A 15,646-nucleotide genomic window follows, 5' to 3' on the forward strand; every position below is an offset into this window, starting at 1 on the left:
TCAACAACAACATCTATCTGATCCTTCTCTGCAGAGTGTTTGAGAAGTACTGCCTGATAAGATCAGAAACTCTAGTCACAGAGACTTATAGAGCTTTCCCAGGAGGTCACCTAATCAGTGGAGACTAAGGCCACTCACAGATACAGGATCTTGGAGTTTACAGAGAATGAGTTACTGTATTCATGGTATAGGGTCTTCCTCTAAGTCACTTAACATTGTGCAGATGATGAGAGCTCCATAGGGTTATGTTTGAAGTAAGGATAGAGTGACCCAGAGAAGCTCACCTGGGTGAAGGAGAAGATGTGGGTACCCTCAGTCATGTCATAGAATGAGATGTCACTATCCTCATAATCCAAGAAAATCACAATCTTTTGTGGAAATTTCTCTATCAAGACTGGCACTTCTTGGGAAATGACTTTGGGACCACAAGTGAGAGCCCTGTAGTTACATCCCTTTTTCTCTAAGACTCTGAATTTCTTTAGTGGTACATCTTTTGGTAATTCATTGTCACTTATGTGTACCTCATAAATGCCAAGAGCCCACTCATCAGTGTCTCCAGTGTCCACTTCCCAAAAATATCTTCCTGAAGTAAAGCTTTTCTGATTAAGTATAATAAGGTTGCCATCTCCTTTCTTATTACTGAGAGATATATCATGTGTTTCCTTGCTACAGTTCTCGTTTTCCTCTGGGTCTGAATTGTTCTGATGAAAGTTTTCATGTTTCAAAGTCACAAGGGCTGGAAGAAAAAAAAAAGGAAAATATCACCATTGCATAGTTCAGAAAACTGTTGTACAGGAGAAATCTTAGAGAAACTGGGCAAATGTGGAGTGAGCCATGAAAGAACACCTCTCCTCTGAGTGTGTATGTACTTATTACCTAGTCTACACTACCCTCAATGTTTTGGTGGAGTGCTAGTGTGAGCCAAGGACTTGCAGTGTTCATTTGAGAATAGTGTTCTTTCTACTTTCCTCTACAAGTTATACCCATTCCCTTCAATTAGTAACAGGTCTTTCATGAGCTGACCTGTTTAAAAAGAGTAGTTGCATTACCCTTGCAATTTCGAGTGATTTTTTTCTTAGTTAGAAAATTTAGCTATCACGTAAACTGAGGGGATATGTTAATTTTTGTTTTCAGAACCATGTGGACCCCACACATATGACAGCTTGGCCAACATGTGAAGGTGGAAGCACAAGGAGACTGGGTGGTCCTGGCAGCAACTTTCAGTTCAGGTTGACATTTATGATTTTTTTGTCTTTTTCGCTCCTTGCTGCAAGATAGCTGCCTTTGTCTTTTTAACTCAGCAGTGGTGTTAGGAAGGGAAACCAGGGTACCAAAGGGCAATTTGGAGGGGAGCCACAGAGATAAACACAGAACCACTTACCAGGCTGAAACTTTTCTTTCCTCCAGTCTGAAAAAGAGCAATATATATTGAGACTAGGCTGAAAATGCACCCAGAATGAAAAGGAGGTAAGACATTTCCTGTCCTGGCTCTTCACTTCCTCCTTCTAACTCTCCTTACTCCCTCCTCCAAGTCCCTCAGATTCTGGTAATGTCCAGAAACTAAAGGACAAATAGTATGATTTCTGTGCTCTGTCTCAGGTTAGCCTGATGCTGGGGAAATGAGCTTCTCCAGCTTGAGCCAGGTTTGGAGAAGACCAGGAGTAGGCTGACTAATGCTAAAAGTACCACTGTACTATACTTTTCAGACCTTATGAACTTCATGGTCAAGGAAGAGTGAGTTACTGAGTGGTGCAAATGGTTAATGCACTCAGCTGCTAGCTGAAAGGCTGGAGATTCTAGTCTGCTCAGAGGTGCTGTGGAAGAAAAGCCTGAAAAATCAGCCATTGAAAATTGCCCAGAGCACACTTCTACCATGACACACATGAAGTTGCCATGAGTTGAAGCTGACTCAACGGCAGCTGGTTCCAGTACTAGTTGAGGATAAAATTTATGCCCTGTCCTTTCATTTCATTTCATTTTTCACTTTTTCCAGCCTATGATCTCCCCATAATAGGGCTTAGTCTTATGACTAAGGTCATTAGACTGACCCCTATTATTCTGGCCCCTGTAATTAGAAACTTTTATCTTTTTCTTCAGAGTCAGATTACTTATAGTTAATATAACTGTATCACTTCTCTCATGATGGGACTGGTAATTATTTAGATATTAGATATTCTTCTGGAGTTTCTGAAGAATAGGAAGATAAGGACATATTCATAGTTCTTGACTGGAACAATGCTGTGGTTCCTCACTGAACTGCCTTCCTGTAAGAACTTCTACCCTTCTGTAAGAACTGCCCTCCTGCAAGAACTGTAGGACTAGATGTATAGAATCTATGAATACATGAGTCAAGAAGGACATCCGGGATCATGCATTTCAATCTCTTCATCTTAGCGACATGGAGACAGAGGTCAAGAGAGAGAATGTGACCAGACTTCTCAGCTGTAATTGGTGGAGATGGAACTAAAGCTCAAGTGTTCTCATGATTAATATTTTCCTCTTTCTACTGGAATTACAGTAGTATTTTTAAGAAGCTTTCCTAAGTAAATCCTCAAGCGAAACTACTTAACCAATAATGCTTGGGAAGGGCTCCTCTGATCTCACATTATCAAGAGCACTTATCAGGCTGTGTAGTTGCCTGGTTCCTAGTTTACCTCCCCCAATGAACTTTAAGTCCAACAGTTTAGGGAAAATGGCTTATGTCTTTGTAATGCACAATTGCTGGCATATATAAATTCATTGAACACAAGTATATGTTCAATGAATGACAGTATATTATTATCTCCACCTGTATATTATATATTCTCTCTCTCTGTGTATGTGTTAAACATACACAATACATAGACACAGATACTAGAGGGTATAAAAATAGCCAGTTCCCTCTACCACCAGATAAATAAGTTTTACAAACAAAATTAAGATATTTTGAATAAATTGCTTTTCAAACTTTTAAAACCTATGTTCCTGTATATTGAACATTACTACCTTTATTTTGAATACATAAAATACTTAGTAAAATAATAGTTAATGTATTTTTCCAAAGACAAAATGCTATAATAAATACATTATATGCTCTTTTAAACTTTGCATGTACTCCCAATACGTTAGCAGAAGTGCTAACAAAATAGGGCATTATTTATTTTTCCCAAATACCATCAAAATCACTCTAAGTCTGTCCCTTCCTCTCTCCATAGTGGGTGGATTAACTCTTCCTGTTGAGTCTCACTCCAGCTGTGTTGTTGTGGAATTTACCAGTAGCAGTTATATCTCCTTTATCCTTAGGACCTACAAATAAAATACCAATAACACAGAGTGGTAACAAATCAGTTTCCACAACTTGCAAGTGCACAGGTGTGTCTGTGTTTGTATCTCTGACAGCTAATTATGCCCAGAATAACAGGGGCACTTGACAAGATTTAAGACCAGAGTGTTACTTACCAGGATAAAGCTGGGCCTTTTTCCAGTCTAAAACAGAACAAAATCAGGAAAGACAAGGTGAGACATTAATCTGTGGCCTCACAGTCCTCTCCCTTCTTATTTTTCTTCCATTAGTTATCATGAAATTATTTAGTCTTTTCATCTAAGGAAAGAGAGCTGAGAAATTGTTGGGCATCAGGCTACCAGATGACGTAGAAAACCCAGAGTCTCTTACCTTCATTGTATAAGGCCTTTCGCCGTACTGAAAGAAAAAAACAGTCAATAAGAGAATGAGAGTAGGTGTTAAAAGGGGAAGCTAACTCTACACAAGTCAGTAGAAGAATCAAGACTCACCAAGATCTGCCTCCAGGGTCTCTGAAAGAAAAGGAGACACGAAATCTATCAAATTGGGTTGTATCTGTTTCTGAGTTTAGGGAGCACCTAAGTGAATTCAATTTGACTCTCCCTTGGTGATTCCATAGTTAAGTAGGTAAGACAGATTAGATAACATTTATATCACATATAAAATGGTAAGCATTCAGGATAGCTACATTGGAAGTGTCACGGAGTCACAGAGGAAGAAATGCCCATGCTTTAGGGAAGTGTGAGATTTCTTAGGTGTTTCTAAAGCTTATTCTTGAAGGAAGAGTACAGAGACAAAGCAAGGAAAGCCATTTCCACAAGGTGAAACAACAGCACAGATTTGGGGACAGAGGCATGAAAGCACATAATGTATGTTTGCAGAGCCACACTTTAGTGACCTCATGAACACTGTCCATTAATCTAACATCACACATGGTTATCCCCTCCATAGGACTTCCAGTACTGCAGAATACTTGGTACCCTGTGTTTTCCTTTGGGTCCTTTGGCAATCTTAGGTTTCCCAATCCACCCAACACAACCCATATACTTGGCTTTTCCATGAACCTCTGACTTTTTCTGCTGTCCCAATTCACCTTTGGCCTCAAGTGCAATTCTCTTCTCATTCTTCACTTGATCTCTTTCTGCAGCTTCTTGTTTCCTTTTCTTTATTTCTCTGTGTTTGGCTTGATGTTCTCTCCATCCAATGTAGCTGGTCCCAATGAGGAGAAGCCCCAGCACAGGGAGTGTCCCAGCCAGGGCTGCCTTCCATGGAGACATCCTGGGGAAGAAAGGCTCTGACATGGGCACATGGAGACACAGTGAGAAATTGACCTGAAAGAAACTCTACCCTCTCTCAATTGCTCCCTTTAGCCCTTCTTCTTCCTCTGCCCTCATTTCCACCCTCTCTTACCACCCCTCAACTCTGCACTGGGGTTTGAGCCTCACTGACCTGGAAGAAAGATGGCTGATACTTTCTCTTGGCCAGAGAGAGGATTCTGGATGGAGCAGGTCACATTGCCCATGCTGCTGTCTGTGACCACAAGAGATGCCTCCACATGGAAAAGTCCATCTCCATCTTGAGTCTGGTACTCCGAGAGGGATGGTAGCTTCACTCCCGTCATGTCTTCCCACTGCACCTTGGGTTTTGGGAACCAGCCGCCTGAGGAACACAGCACTCTGATCCCACCATTCTCAAGCCCCGTCATGTGTACATGAGGGGCAGAGCCCAAGCCTGAGGAGAAAAATCATGTACCTGAGGCCTGTGGTCCTCCGGACTCAGGGGTGCCAGAGGCTGAAGGCCAAACTTACCTTCAGTGGTCTGATGGGTAAACCAAAACTTACAGGTCAAGTAGCTGCTCATGACCAGCTTTAGGCTGATCTGTGATTTTTTTTTTTAACTTTATTGTGTTTAGGTAAAATTTAACAGCGCAAATGAGTTTTTCATTCCAAAATTTTATACACAAATTGTTTTGTGGCATTAGTTTCAATGCCCATAATGTGTCAACACTCTCCCTCTTTCCCTTCCTGCCCCAGTTTCTCAGTGTGTATTCAACCAGATTTCCTGTCCCGTCCTGCCTTCTTGTCTTTGCTTTTGGGCAGGGGATTCAGTTTTGAATTCACCTTAAAGCTGAATTCACTGTACTTGGACTGAGAAAACTTTGGAGTCATTCCGGAAAGGAAAAAAAAAAAAGAATAATTAAAACTAGAAAAGAGGTTTAATTCTATTAGTTGTTTCTCCTGATTGAGTAAAAACTAATAATTTAAAGTGTTTGTAGTTATCTGAACTAATACTAGTGAATTAATTTTAGGATATCAAAACACTTTTTTTGCTACTGCCTGCCTTGGTGTAAGAGAATAGAATATGTAGTCTTATCCTCACTTTATAGTTTAGAAAACTGATATTCTGCAAGGTAAAATAGCATATGAACTTATGGAAGATCACAAGAAATGCCCATTAGGAATCCAGATAACCTCACTTTTTTCTCTGCTTTATACCGCAATATAGAAACTCTGTGCCAAGGTAACATACCTATAACGTTCAGCTCCACAATGGCTTCTTGGGAGATGTCACCATCCTTAAAAAGACACCGGTACTGGCCATTATCAGAGGCCCGGATCTGCTCTATCAGCAGCGACACACTCCCCTTGCCTATGGTGTCTTGAGCCAACTCTGTCCTGCCGCGGTACTCCAGCATCTGCTCACCACCTTGTTCCTGTCCGTTCTGGTACACGAGCACAGCCGGGGAGAGTTGGGCTCGATACCACCGGATGTCCATGTGGGTTGCACTCTGCTCAGGGGACAGTTGGCAAGGCAGAGTGGCGTCACCGCCGAGCAGGGCTACAACAGGCTCCAAGGGTCCCTTCACGGCAAACCCCGACACTGCGTGGAGATCAGGAATGGATTAGGGGAATAAGTACTAAGAAATGAGATGAAAAACCAGCTGCATTCCTTTAGAGTTTCAAACATATTTATTATTTGTATTATTTTCCAAAGAAGTAGTATATGTTTTAAAATTTAAAAGAATATATATAGAAGCAGAATCAAACTTTTTCAACTATATTCGCCTTACCCCTTACCAACAGTTTTCATTAGCTTCTCCAGAAGTAACAACTGTTGAGAGTTTCACATATGATATGTATTTTTTATACACTTACAAATAGTGTTCATTTCTAAGTTATATAAAACCTAAATAAGAGATCCATTATTAATTAAATAGGTTCAGGGAGCTTATTAAGCAATTATTATTACCATTATTATTTTTTGGTAAATGGAAAGTATGTCTTTCCTCTCTCTCTTTGAATCCTAGCACCCTGCTCCTGGGGCCCTGGTGGTGCAGTGGTTACTAGCTCCTCTGCTAACCAAAAAGCTAGCAATTCAAATCCACCAGGCACTCCTTGGAAACCCTGTGGGGCAGCTCTAATCTGTCCCATAGGATCACTGAGAATCAGAAGCAACTCGAAGGCAATGGGTTTGGATCCTGCTCCTAGGTGAGCAGGTGGAGATGTCTGACCTTGAGATTTAGATTACTTCGCGTTGGAGGCTGAGAAGATTACTAGTGTTTTATTCCAGGGTGAAAAGTAGAATTTATAAGGTAAGAAAGGCTTTTATTTTTAAATAGTATGAAGTCTTAGAATTACAGAAAAATAATTTTATAAAAATTATTTTCATGAGAACAGGCAGCACGTGGAGGCCTGTGGCTCCAGGTGATGAGATGCAGGATGGCTCTGATCTGAGAGTGTAGGTGGATTGCCCAGGGGAGGGAAGGAGGATGCAGCAAGCCTAAACTGGAACTTTCTCTGAACCAGAGAAGATGTTCCTTCCTTTAGTCATTTCATAGCCATCTGCCTGAACATTATTTTTTTTTAATAATTTTTAGTGTGCTTTAAGTGAAAGTTTACAAATCAAGTCAGTCTGTCACATATAAGCTTATATACACCTTACTCCATACTCCCACTTACTCTCTCCCTAATGAGTCAGCCCTTCCAGTTTCTCCTTTCATGACCGTTTTGCCAGTTTCTAGCCCTCTCTACCCTCCCATCTCCCCTCCAGACAGGAGATGCCAACACAGTCTCAAGTGTCCACCTGATACAAGTAGCTCAGTCTTCATCAGCATCTCTCTCCAAACCATTGTCCAGTCCCTTCCATGTCTGATGAGTTGTCTTGGGGAATGGTTCCTGTCATGGGCCAGCAGAAGGTTTGGGGACCATCACCACCGGGATTCTTCTAGTCTCAGTCAGACCATTAAGTCCGGTCTTTTTATGAGAATTGGGGTCTTCATCCCACTGTTCTCCTGCTCCCTCAGGGGTTCTCTGTTGTGCTCCCTGTCAGGGCAGTCATTGGTTGCGGCCAGGCACCATTTAGTTCTTCTGGTCTCAGGATGATGTAAATCTCTACTTCATGTGGCCCTTTCTGTCTCTTGGGCTCATAGTTATCATGTGACCTTGGTGTTCTTCATTCTCTTTTGATCCAGGTGGGTTGAGACCAATTGATGCATCTTAGATGGCCGCTCGTTAGCATTTAAGACCCCAGATGCCACACTTCAAAGTGGGATGCAGAATGTCTGAAAATTATTTTTACTACAGAAACCCATGATGACTAAAAGATGACTGGTGCCGTTGAGAAAACTTGAGGCTCAGGAAACTATAGGTTCTGTGACTGGTCAGGCCTCAAGGCCTGAAAATGCAGTGACTCCAAGATGGGAAAACTTCAGAAAGGGATGTCCTTATGGACGCCCAGGAGGCAAGGGCATGGGAGCTTAGAGGAAGTTGCCAGTGTCCAACAGTCCCAGAGAGGGCCAATCAAATGGTCTGGGCAGGGAGCATGACAGCGGCCATTTAAGTTGGACTGAGTCCATGGCCCCCTTTTTCTCCATTCTGTGTAAAACTCAGGGTACTGGTGTAACTCAAAGATTTAGGCCCTTAGCTGACTGATACCATACTGTTGTTTAGGTAGCTGTGTGATTAATTTGGTTTAGAAAAAGGTATGAAACATTACTTACAGTGACAATGTAGCAGGAAAAATAATTCTATTTCACACAAATAGGACTGTTGTATATCATTTTCTGCAACAAGCGTTACCCAATCATTAAAATTTATATATGTCAGCTTTAACTGATTAATCATAATTTTTGTTGATGCATACTTATAATGCTTCTAGCTTAGTATCATTACAGTCATGCAATGAACATTCTTACGCAAATATATGTGTGCACATGTGAGAGCATTTATGTGCAAGACATCCCTCGAGTAGAATTGCTGAGCCAACATATATGGTCGTTTAAAATTTTTGACGGTCACTGCCTAATTGACAACAAATTAAAGAGACAACAGCAAAATGTCATCACTGTGATCTCATAGCTAGTTGATCTCCAAATCTGGGTGTCTGAAAATTCATACTGAAGGTTTCTTTAATTTATAAAGAGGAACTTGTGTCCCAGTAAAACCAACTGATGTTGAATCAACTCCAACTCGTGGCAATCCCATGATGCTGAACGGGCTTCACTGGAGCTTCCACACTAAGGCAGACGAAGAAGAAAGGCCTAGTAATCTACTTCCAAAAATCAGCCAATGAAACCCCTATGGATCACCACAGAACATTGTCCAATCTACAATCAATCATGGGAATGGCGCAAAACTGGGAAGTGTTTCATTTCATTGTACATGGCATTGCCATGGGTCAGGGAAGACTCCATAGCAGCTAACAACAACATGTCCCAGAAAGAATAAGTTATTTTTCCAATATCACAACCAGATAGAGCTCAGGAAGCCTGAGTCCAAAGTCTTTGTACTCAGACATAGGTTTTCACGGTAGTGTGAACATTACCAGGTATATTTTTTTCAGTTACTTTAAGAGTGAAGAGACTAAAATTGCATATACTCAACAACAATTTAGGCAAATATTATTGCCATGAGATTTATGAGGACTACTCAAAGGAGCAAGGGGTGTTGATATGAAGGAGAACACCCTCAATTCTGCCCTGAACCTTAGAGTCTCCTGTTAGTAGGTGACACAACCTCATTTTCCTCAGAAAATAACTGTCTGTGAGAGGGGGCAGGTTGTATCATTTACATGAGAGGAACAATCGAAAAAAAAATTTTTAAAAAATGAGATGGAGTACTGACCTGCTGCGCACCATGTGGACACCAGGAGAAGGAGGAAATGAATGAGGAAACTAGCTGGAGAGAAGTCTGGGAAATCCACCATCTTCAGAGCAGAAAGTGGAGTATGCAGGGAACATGGAGATGTTAACTCTGACAATGAGATACTCTGCAGGAGATGGTGATGAGAAAGGAGGCCGACTGTAAGTTCTTAGAAAAGAAAAGACCTCTATTCAAAGACTTACCTGTAAACATGTTTTTTTTTTTTTTGGCTGTTTGTCCCGCACACAGGTTAAGGCAAACATACCCAGCAATTTTTTTTTATTCTAGTGCCCTACTCCCACCCCCAATGTATCACTGTTTTCTTTCTCTGCCTTTCTTATGAAAACCAACTGTTTCCCCAGCAGGTGTGGAGAACTGTAAACTGTAGATTGTTCTGTAGTGTTCTGTGAACTCTTGTCCTTCTTTCATTTGTTTATTCATTTTTACCACAATCAGCTCTTGTGGCTTAACTCACAAAAGGGAAAGGAGTTTTCTCACCATGTGGACCAAAATTCAAGCCTCTCTGTTTTCAGCATCCTCACCTCCCACAGACACATCTGCACAGCACCACACATTTCTCTCTCACCATATGAATTGAGCCGAGGGATTCCTGGAAGCTCCTGGTCTCCTCGGCGCACCTACAAGGCTCAGCTCCAGAGACAATTTACACCTGGTGTTCTTGTGGTCAGCATCCAAGGTTTAGCTACAGGAACAGGGTTGGGGTTGTGGGCAGGTGGTTTCTAACTCATCCCTGATTGGAAAAATAATTCTTGGTTAGGGAGACAAAGAAGATTGTCAAGAAGCACTGGATTTTGAATGCAGCTTCTAGAGCAAGTCTAACTAGAAAGTCAAAGCCTACTTCCAGCTCTTCCAGTACTCTGAAAGTGGAACTAATAAGGCCACTCAGAGGACTTTGGACTGGGCTGGATTATAGACTGATAGTGTTGGGTGTAGCTCCTCTCTCTCACCTTCAGTGGGCTGGATCCACATGGGGAAGGAATCAGCTTCTTGTATGCTGTTTGGGTCTGTCAGTCACCCCAAAGTTCAACTCATAAGATTAACTAATATAGAGAATAAAACCAAGAGAAGCAAGCTTCCTCCTATCACATCATAAATGACGATGCAGGGCACCTACACAGCTGTGCAAGATGAAAGCTGAGGTTGGAAATGGAGGGGTCTGTGCTTCAAAAACTTTATTTCTATATTTTCAAAAACTTTAGGACTTTCTATAGTAGAATAGAAATAATAACACAATTGCACTGTGTCAGCACATAGGATGTGTTCAAAGGTTGTTTTCATTTCACATTCTTTCAAAGTTTAATTCATGCTTCCTTATGTCACATAATGTTTAATGATAATCAGGGACACAAATAGCAATTACATAATATTAGTTAGAATGTGACGTGTCTGTCAGTTTGTCGTACTGTGGGGGCTTGTGTGTTGCTGTGATGCTGGAAGCTATGCCACCAGTATTCAGATACCACCAGGGTCACCCATGGAAGACAGGTTTCAGCTGAGCTTCCAGACTAAGACAGACTAGGAAGAAGGATCCAGCAGTCTACTTCCGAAAAGCATTAGCCAGTGAAAACCTTATGAATAGCAGCAGAACTTTGTCTGATAGAGTGCCAGAAGACGAGCATCCCAGGTTGGAAGGCACTCAAAAGATGATTGGGGAAGAGCTGCCTCCTCAAAGTAGAGTCGGCCTTAATGATGTGGTTGGAGTAAAGCTTTCGGGACCTTCATTCACCGATGTGGCACGACTCAATATGAGAAGAAACAGCTACAAACATCCATTAATAATCGGAACCTGGAATATACAAAGTATGAATCTAGGAAAATTGGAAATCGTCAAAAATGAAATGGAATGCATAAACATCGATATCCTAGGCATTAGTGAGCTGAAATGGACTGGTATTGGCCATTTTGAATCGGATAATCATATAGTCTACTATGCTGGGAATGACAACTTGAAGAGGAATGGTGTTGGATTCATCATCAAAAAGAATGGTTCAAGATGTATCCTGAAGTGCAATGCTGTCAGTGATAGGATAATATCCATACTCCAACAAGGAAGACCACTTAGAATGACTATTATTCAAATTTACGCACCAACCACTAGGGCCAAAGATGAAGAAATAGAAGATTTTTATCAGCTGCTGCAGTCTGAAATTGATTGAACATGCAATCAAGATGAATTGATAATCACTGGCAATTGGAATTCGAAAGTTGGAAACAAAGAAGAAGTATCAGCAGCTGGAAAATATGGCCTTGGTGATAGAAACAATGCTGGAGATCGAATGACAGAGTTTTGCAAGACCAAAGACTTCATTGCAAATACCTTCTTTCACCAACATAAGCAGTGATTATACACATGGCCCTTGCCAGATGGAACACACAGAAATCAAATTGACTACATCTGTGGAAAGAGATGATGGAAAAGCTCAATATCATCAGCCAGAACAAGGGCAGGGGCCAACTGTGGAACACACCATCAATTGCTCATATGCAAGTTCAAGCTGAAACTGAAGAAAATCAGAGCACACCCACGAGAACCAAAATATGACCTTGAGTATATCCCACCTGAATTTAGAGACCATCTGAAGAATAGATTTCAGGCACTGAACACTAGTAAATGAAGACCAGACGAGTTGTGGAATGACATCAAGGACATCCTCCATGAAGAAACCAGAGGTCATTGAAAAGACAAGAAAGAAAGAAAAGACCAATATGGATGTCAGAGGAGACTCTGAAACTTGCTCTCGAACGTCGAGCAGCTAAAACAAAAGGAAGAATTGATGAAGAAAAAGAACTGAATAGAAGATTTCAAAGGGTGGCTCAAGAAGACAAAGTAAAATATTATGATGACATGTGCAAAGAGCTGGAGATGGAAAACCAAAAGGGAAGAACATGCTTGACGTTTCTCAAGCTGAAAGAACTGAAGAAAAAATTCAAGTCTCAAGTTGCAATAGTGAAGGATTCTATGGGGAAAATATTAAACGACACAGAAAGCATCAAAGGAAGATGGAAGGAATACACAGAGTCATTATACCAAAAAGAATTAGTTGATGTTCAACCATTTCAAGAGGTAGCATATGATCAGGAACCGATGGTACCGAAGGAAGAGGTCCAAGCTGCTCTGAAGGCATTGGCGAAAAACAAGGCTCCAGGAATTGATGGAATATCAACTAAGATGTTTCAACAAACAGCTGCAGCACTGGAGGTACTAACTCATCTATGCCAAGAAATATGGAAGACAGCTTCCTGGCCAACTGACTGGAAGAGATCCATATTTATGCCTATTCCCAAGAAAGGTGATCCAACAAAACGTGGAAATTATAGAACAATATCATTAATATCACACGTAAGCAAAATTTTGCTGAAGATTATTCAAAAACGGCTGCAGCAGTATATCGACAGGGAACTGCCAGAACTTCAGGCCGGTTTCAGAAGAGGATGTGGAACCAGGGATATCATTGCTGATGTCAGATGGATCCTGGCTGAAAGCAGAGAATACCAGAAGGATGTTTACCTGGGTTTGATTGACTATGCAAAGGCATTAGACTGTGTGGATCATAACAAATTATGGATTGCATTAAGAAGAATGGGAATTCCAGAACACTTAACTGTGCTCATGAGGAACCTTTGCATAGATCAAGAGGCAGTTATTCGGACAGAACAAGGGGATACTGACTGGTTTAAAGTCCGGTAAGTTGTGCGTCAGGGTCGTATCCTTTCACCATACCTATTCAATCTGTATGCCGAGCAAATAATCCGAGAAGCTGGACTATATGAAGAAGAATGGGGCATCAGGATTGGAGGAAGACTCATTAACAACATGCGTTATGCAGATGACACAACCTTGCTTGCTGAAAGTGAAAAGGACTTGAAGCACTTACTAATGAAGATCAAAGACCACAGCCTTCAGTATGGATTGCACCTCAACATAAAGAAAACAAAAATCCTCACAGCTGGACCAATTAGCAACATTATGATAAATGGAGAAAAGATTGAAGTTGTCAAGGATTTCATTTTACTTGGATCCACAATCAACAGCCATGGAAGCAGCAGTTAAGAAATCAAAAGATGCATTGCATTGGGTAAATCTGCTGCAAAGGACCTCTTTAAAGTGTTGAAGAGCAAAGATGTCACCTTGAAGACTAAGGTGCACCTGTCCCAAACCATGGTATTTGCAATCACATCATATGCATGTGAAATCTGGACAATGAATAAGGAAGACTGAAGAAGAATTGATGCCTTTGAATTGTGGTGTTGGCAAAGAATATTAAATATACCATGGAAGTACAACCAGAATGCTCCTTAGAAGCAAGGATGGCGAGACTGTATCTTACATACTTTGGACATGTTGTCAGGAGGGATCCATCCCTGAAGGAAGACATCATGCTTGGCAGAGTACAGGGTCAGCAGAAAAGAGGAAGATCCTCAATGCGGTAGATTGACACAGTGGCTGCAACAATGAGCTGAAGCATAACAATGATTGTAAGGATGGCTTAGGACTGGGCAGTGTTTCATTCTGTTGTGCATAGGGTTGCTATGAGTCGGAACTGACTCGACGGCACCTGACAACAACAACGATGTGAGCTACTAGAAGTTTGGCCAAAGGGATCCTATATAAATATTCTTTAGACATAGTGAGGTGCATGCACCTTTTCTAGATATTAAATTTATGAGCTGTGATTTGCATACAATAAGATGCATGGTTTTGAAATTCACATCTCATTGAGATTTCACAAATGCTGTAGGGGAAAAGTTACTAAAAACAAAATCTGCTCCCAATCTTGAAAACCTCCCCACAAAAGAAAAGGAAGAGAAAAAAAAGTTTTATTACTGAATAAGGATTAAACCAGACTGTTGTAGAACCCTGAAGACATTGCAAAGACAGAACAGAATTTGACCCTTTATATAGCTAAGAGGACACAACCTACTACATTCAGTTGTTAAAAGATAAAATTGGTAATTTTCTAATATGTTTATAGCAGAAAATTTGAAGTTACACAAATTTCCTTCCAGAAAACTGGGAGGTGGGGTGTGATCTTCCTTGATTACATTTCAAAAGAGTTGGTTCCCAAGTCTTTGAGGAAGCATCCTGGATTTGCACACTGTTTAAAGAAACAGAGAAAGAATTTACAATGGTAAGTTATTTAAAGTGAACTCTGGAAGGACAGGGGAGGAGGGAAGCCTCTTCCCTTTTTTTCAACAGGGAGAATTAAAGCCTTTTATTTTCACTTTGAGGATTAATATGCACCTGACCCAAGCCATGGTATTTTCAATAGCCTCATATGCATGCAAAAGCTGGACAATAAATAACGAAGAGCAAAGAAGAATTGCTGCCTTTGGATTATGATGTTGGCAAAGAATATTGAATATACCATGGACTGCCAAAAGAACGAACAAATCTGTCTTGGAAGAAGTACAGCCAGGATGCTCCTTAGAAGTGAGAATGGCGAGACTTCATCTCACATACTTCGGACGTGTTATCAGGAGGGATCTGGCCCTGGAGAAGGACATCATGCTTTTTAAAGTAGAGGGTCAGGTAAAAAGAGGAAGGCCTTCAATGAGATGGATTGACACAGTGGCTGCAATAATGGGTTCAAACATAGCAACTACTGAGCAAATGGCACAGGACTGGGCAGTGATTGATCTGTTGTACATAAGGTCTCTTTGAGTTGGAACCGACTCGATGGCACCGAACAACATCAAAAACAGCAACGTTTTCAGTTTGTATTTGTCCTTACAGTCCTTCTATCTCTTGGAAATTCCTCTCGCATCTGTATTTAGTCAATCCATCCCATGAGAGACAAACAGTATTCTAACACATATCATAGTAGCTTAATTCCTATTCTAAAACAACCAAAAATAAATCACATGGTATGTGCCTATTTGTGTTTGGCTTTTTTGACTAAACAAAATATACTTGAAAGTCAATCACGGTACCAGGATTGAAACGGTATTTCACGAAAAGTTGAATCATTGAAGGAAAAAAATAGGGTCATTTAAACATATATTCTTGTAACTCTTTAGAGCTCTAAGATAAACAGATACGCTAACAAACAAAAACTTTGTAGTCTGGGAGATGTGTTATCTACAAAAGAAAGGGTCATACGTTTCATCATTTATCTGTTATCCCTTGCTAGAAAACAATTGAATGTTCTTTTTATCTTCCCTAAACTACAATTATTTAAGCAACAAAACTAACATTTACATGTAA

The 15,646-nt window shown here is 40.8% G+C and overlaps 1 protein-coding gene across 1 annotated transcript; it reads right to left on the bottom strand.

The window, feature by feature from the left end:
* Window positions 1–209: 209 nt before the first annotated feature.
* On the bottom strand, window positions 210–9,633 carry LOC126067848 (butyrophilin-like protein 1). Its single transcript, XM_049870140.1, has 9 exons — window positions 9,624–9,633; window positions 5,810–6,160; window positions 4,730–5,011; window positions 4,374–4,574; window positions 3,772–3,792; window positions 3,653–3,679; window positions 3,439–3,465; window positions 1,382–1,408; window positions 210–736 (listed from the first exon to the last, which is right to left on the bottom strand). Exons 1-9 carry the CDS (start codon window positions 9,631–9,633, stop codon window positions 210–212), a joined length of 1,473 nt encoding a protein of 490 aa, XP_049726097.1.
* Window positions 9,634–15,646: the final 6,013 nt, after the last annotated feature.

This window comes from Elephas maximus, chromosome 1, assembly GCF_024166365.1.
Source record: "Elephas maximus indicus isolate mEleMax1 chromosome 1, mEleMax1 primary haplotype, whole genome shotgun sequence".
Taxonomy (NCBI): Eukaryota; Metazoa; Chordata; class Mammalia; order Proboscidea; family Elephantidae; genus Elephas; species Elephas maximus.

What these genes read in the sequence shown, in the direction of transcription:
- LOC126067848 (XM_049870140.1), bottom strand. An exon ending in TGTGGAGCTGAACGTTATAG is followed by an intron (nt 5,012 to 5,809) that starts GTATGTTACCTT and finishes TTTTCTCCTCAG; the next exon opens with GCTTGGGCTCTGCCCCTCAT. An exon ending in AAAGGCCTTATACAATGAAG is followed by an intron (nt 3,466 to 3,652) that starts GTAAGAGACTCT and finishes GTTCTGTTTTAG; the next exon opens with ACTGGAAAAAGGCCCAGCTT.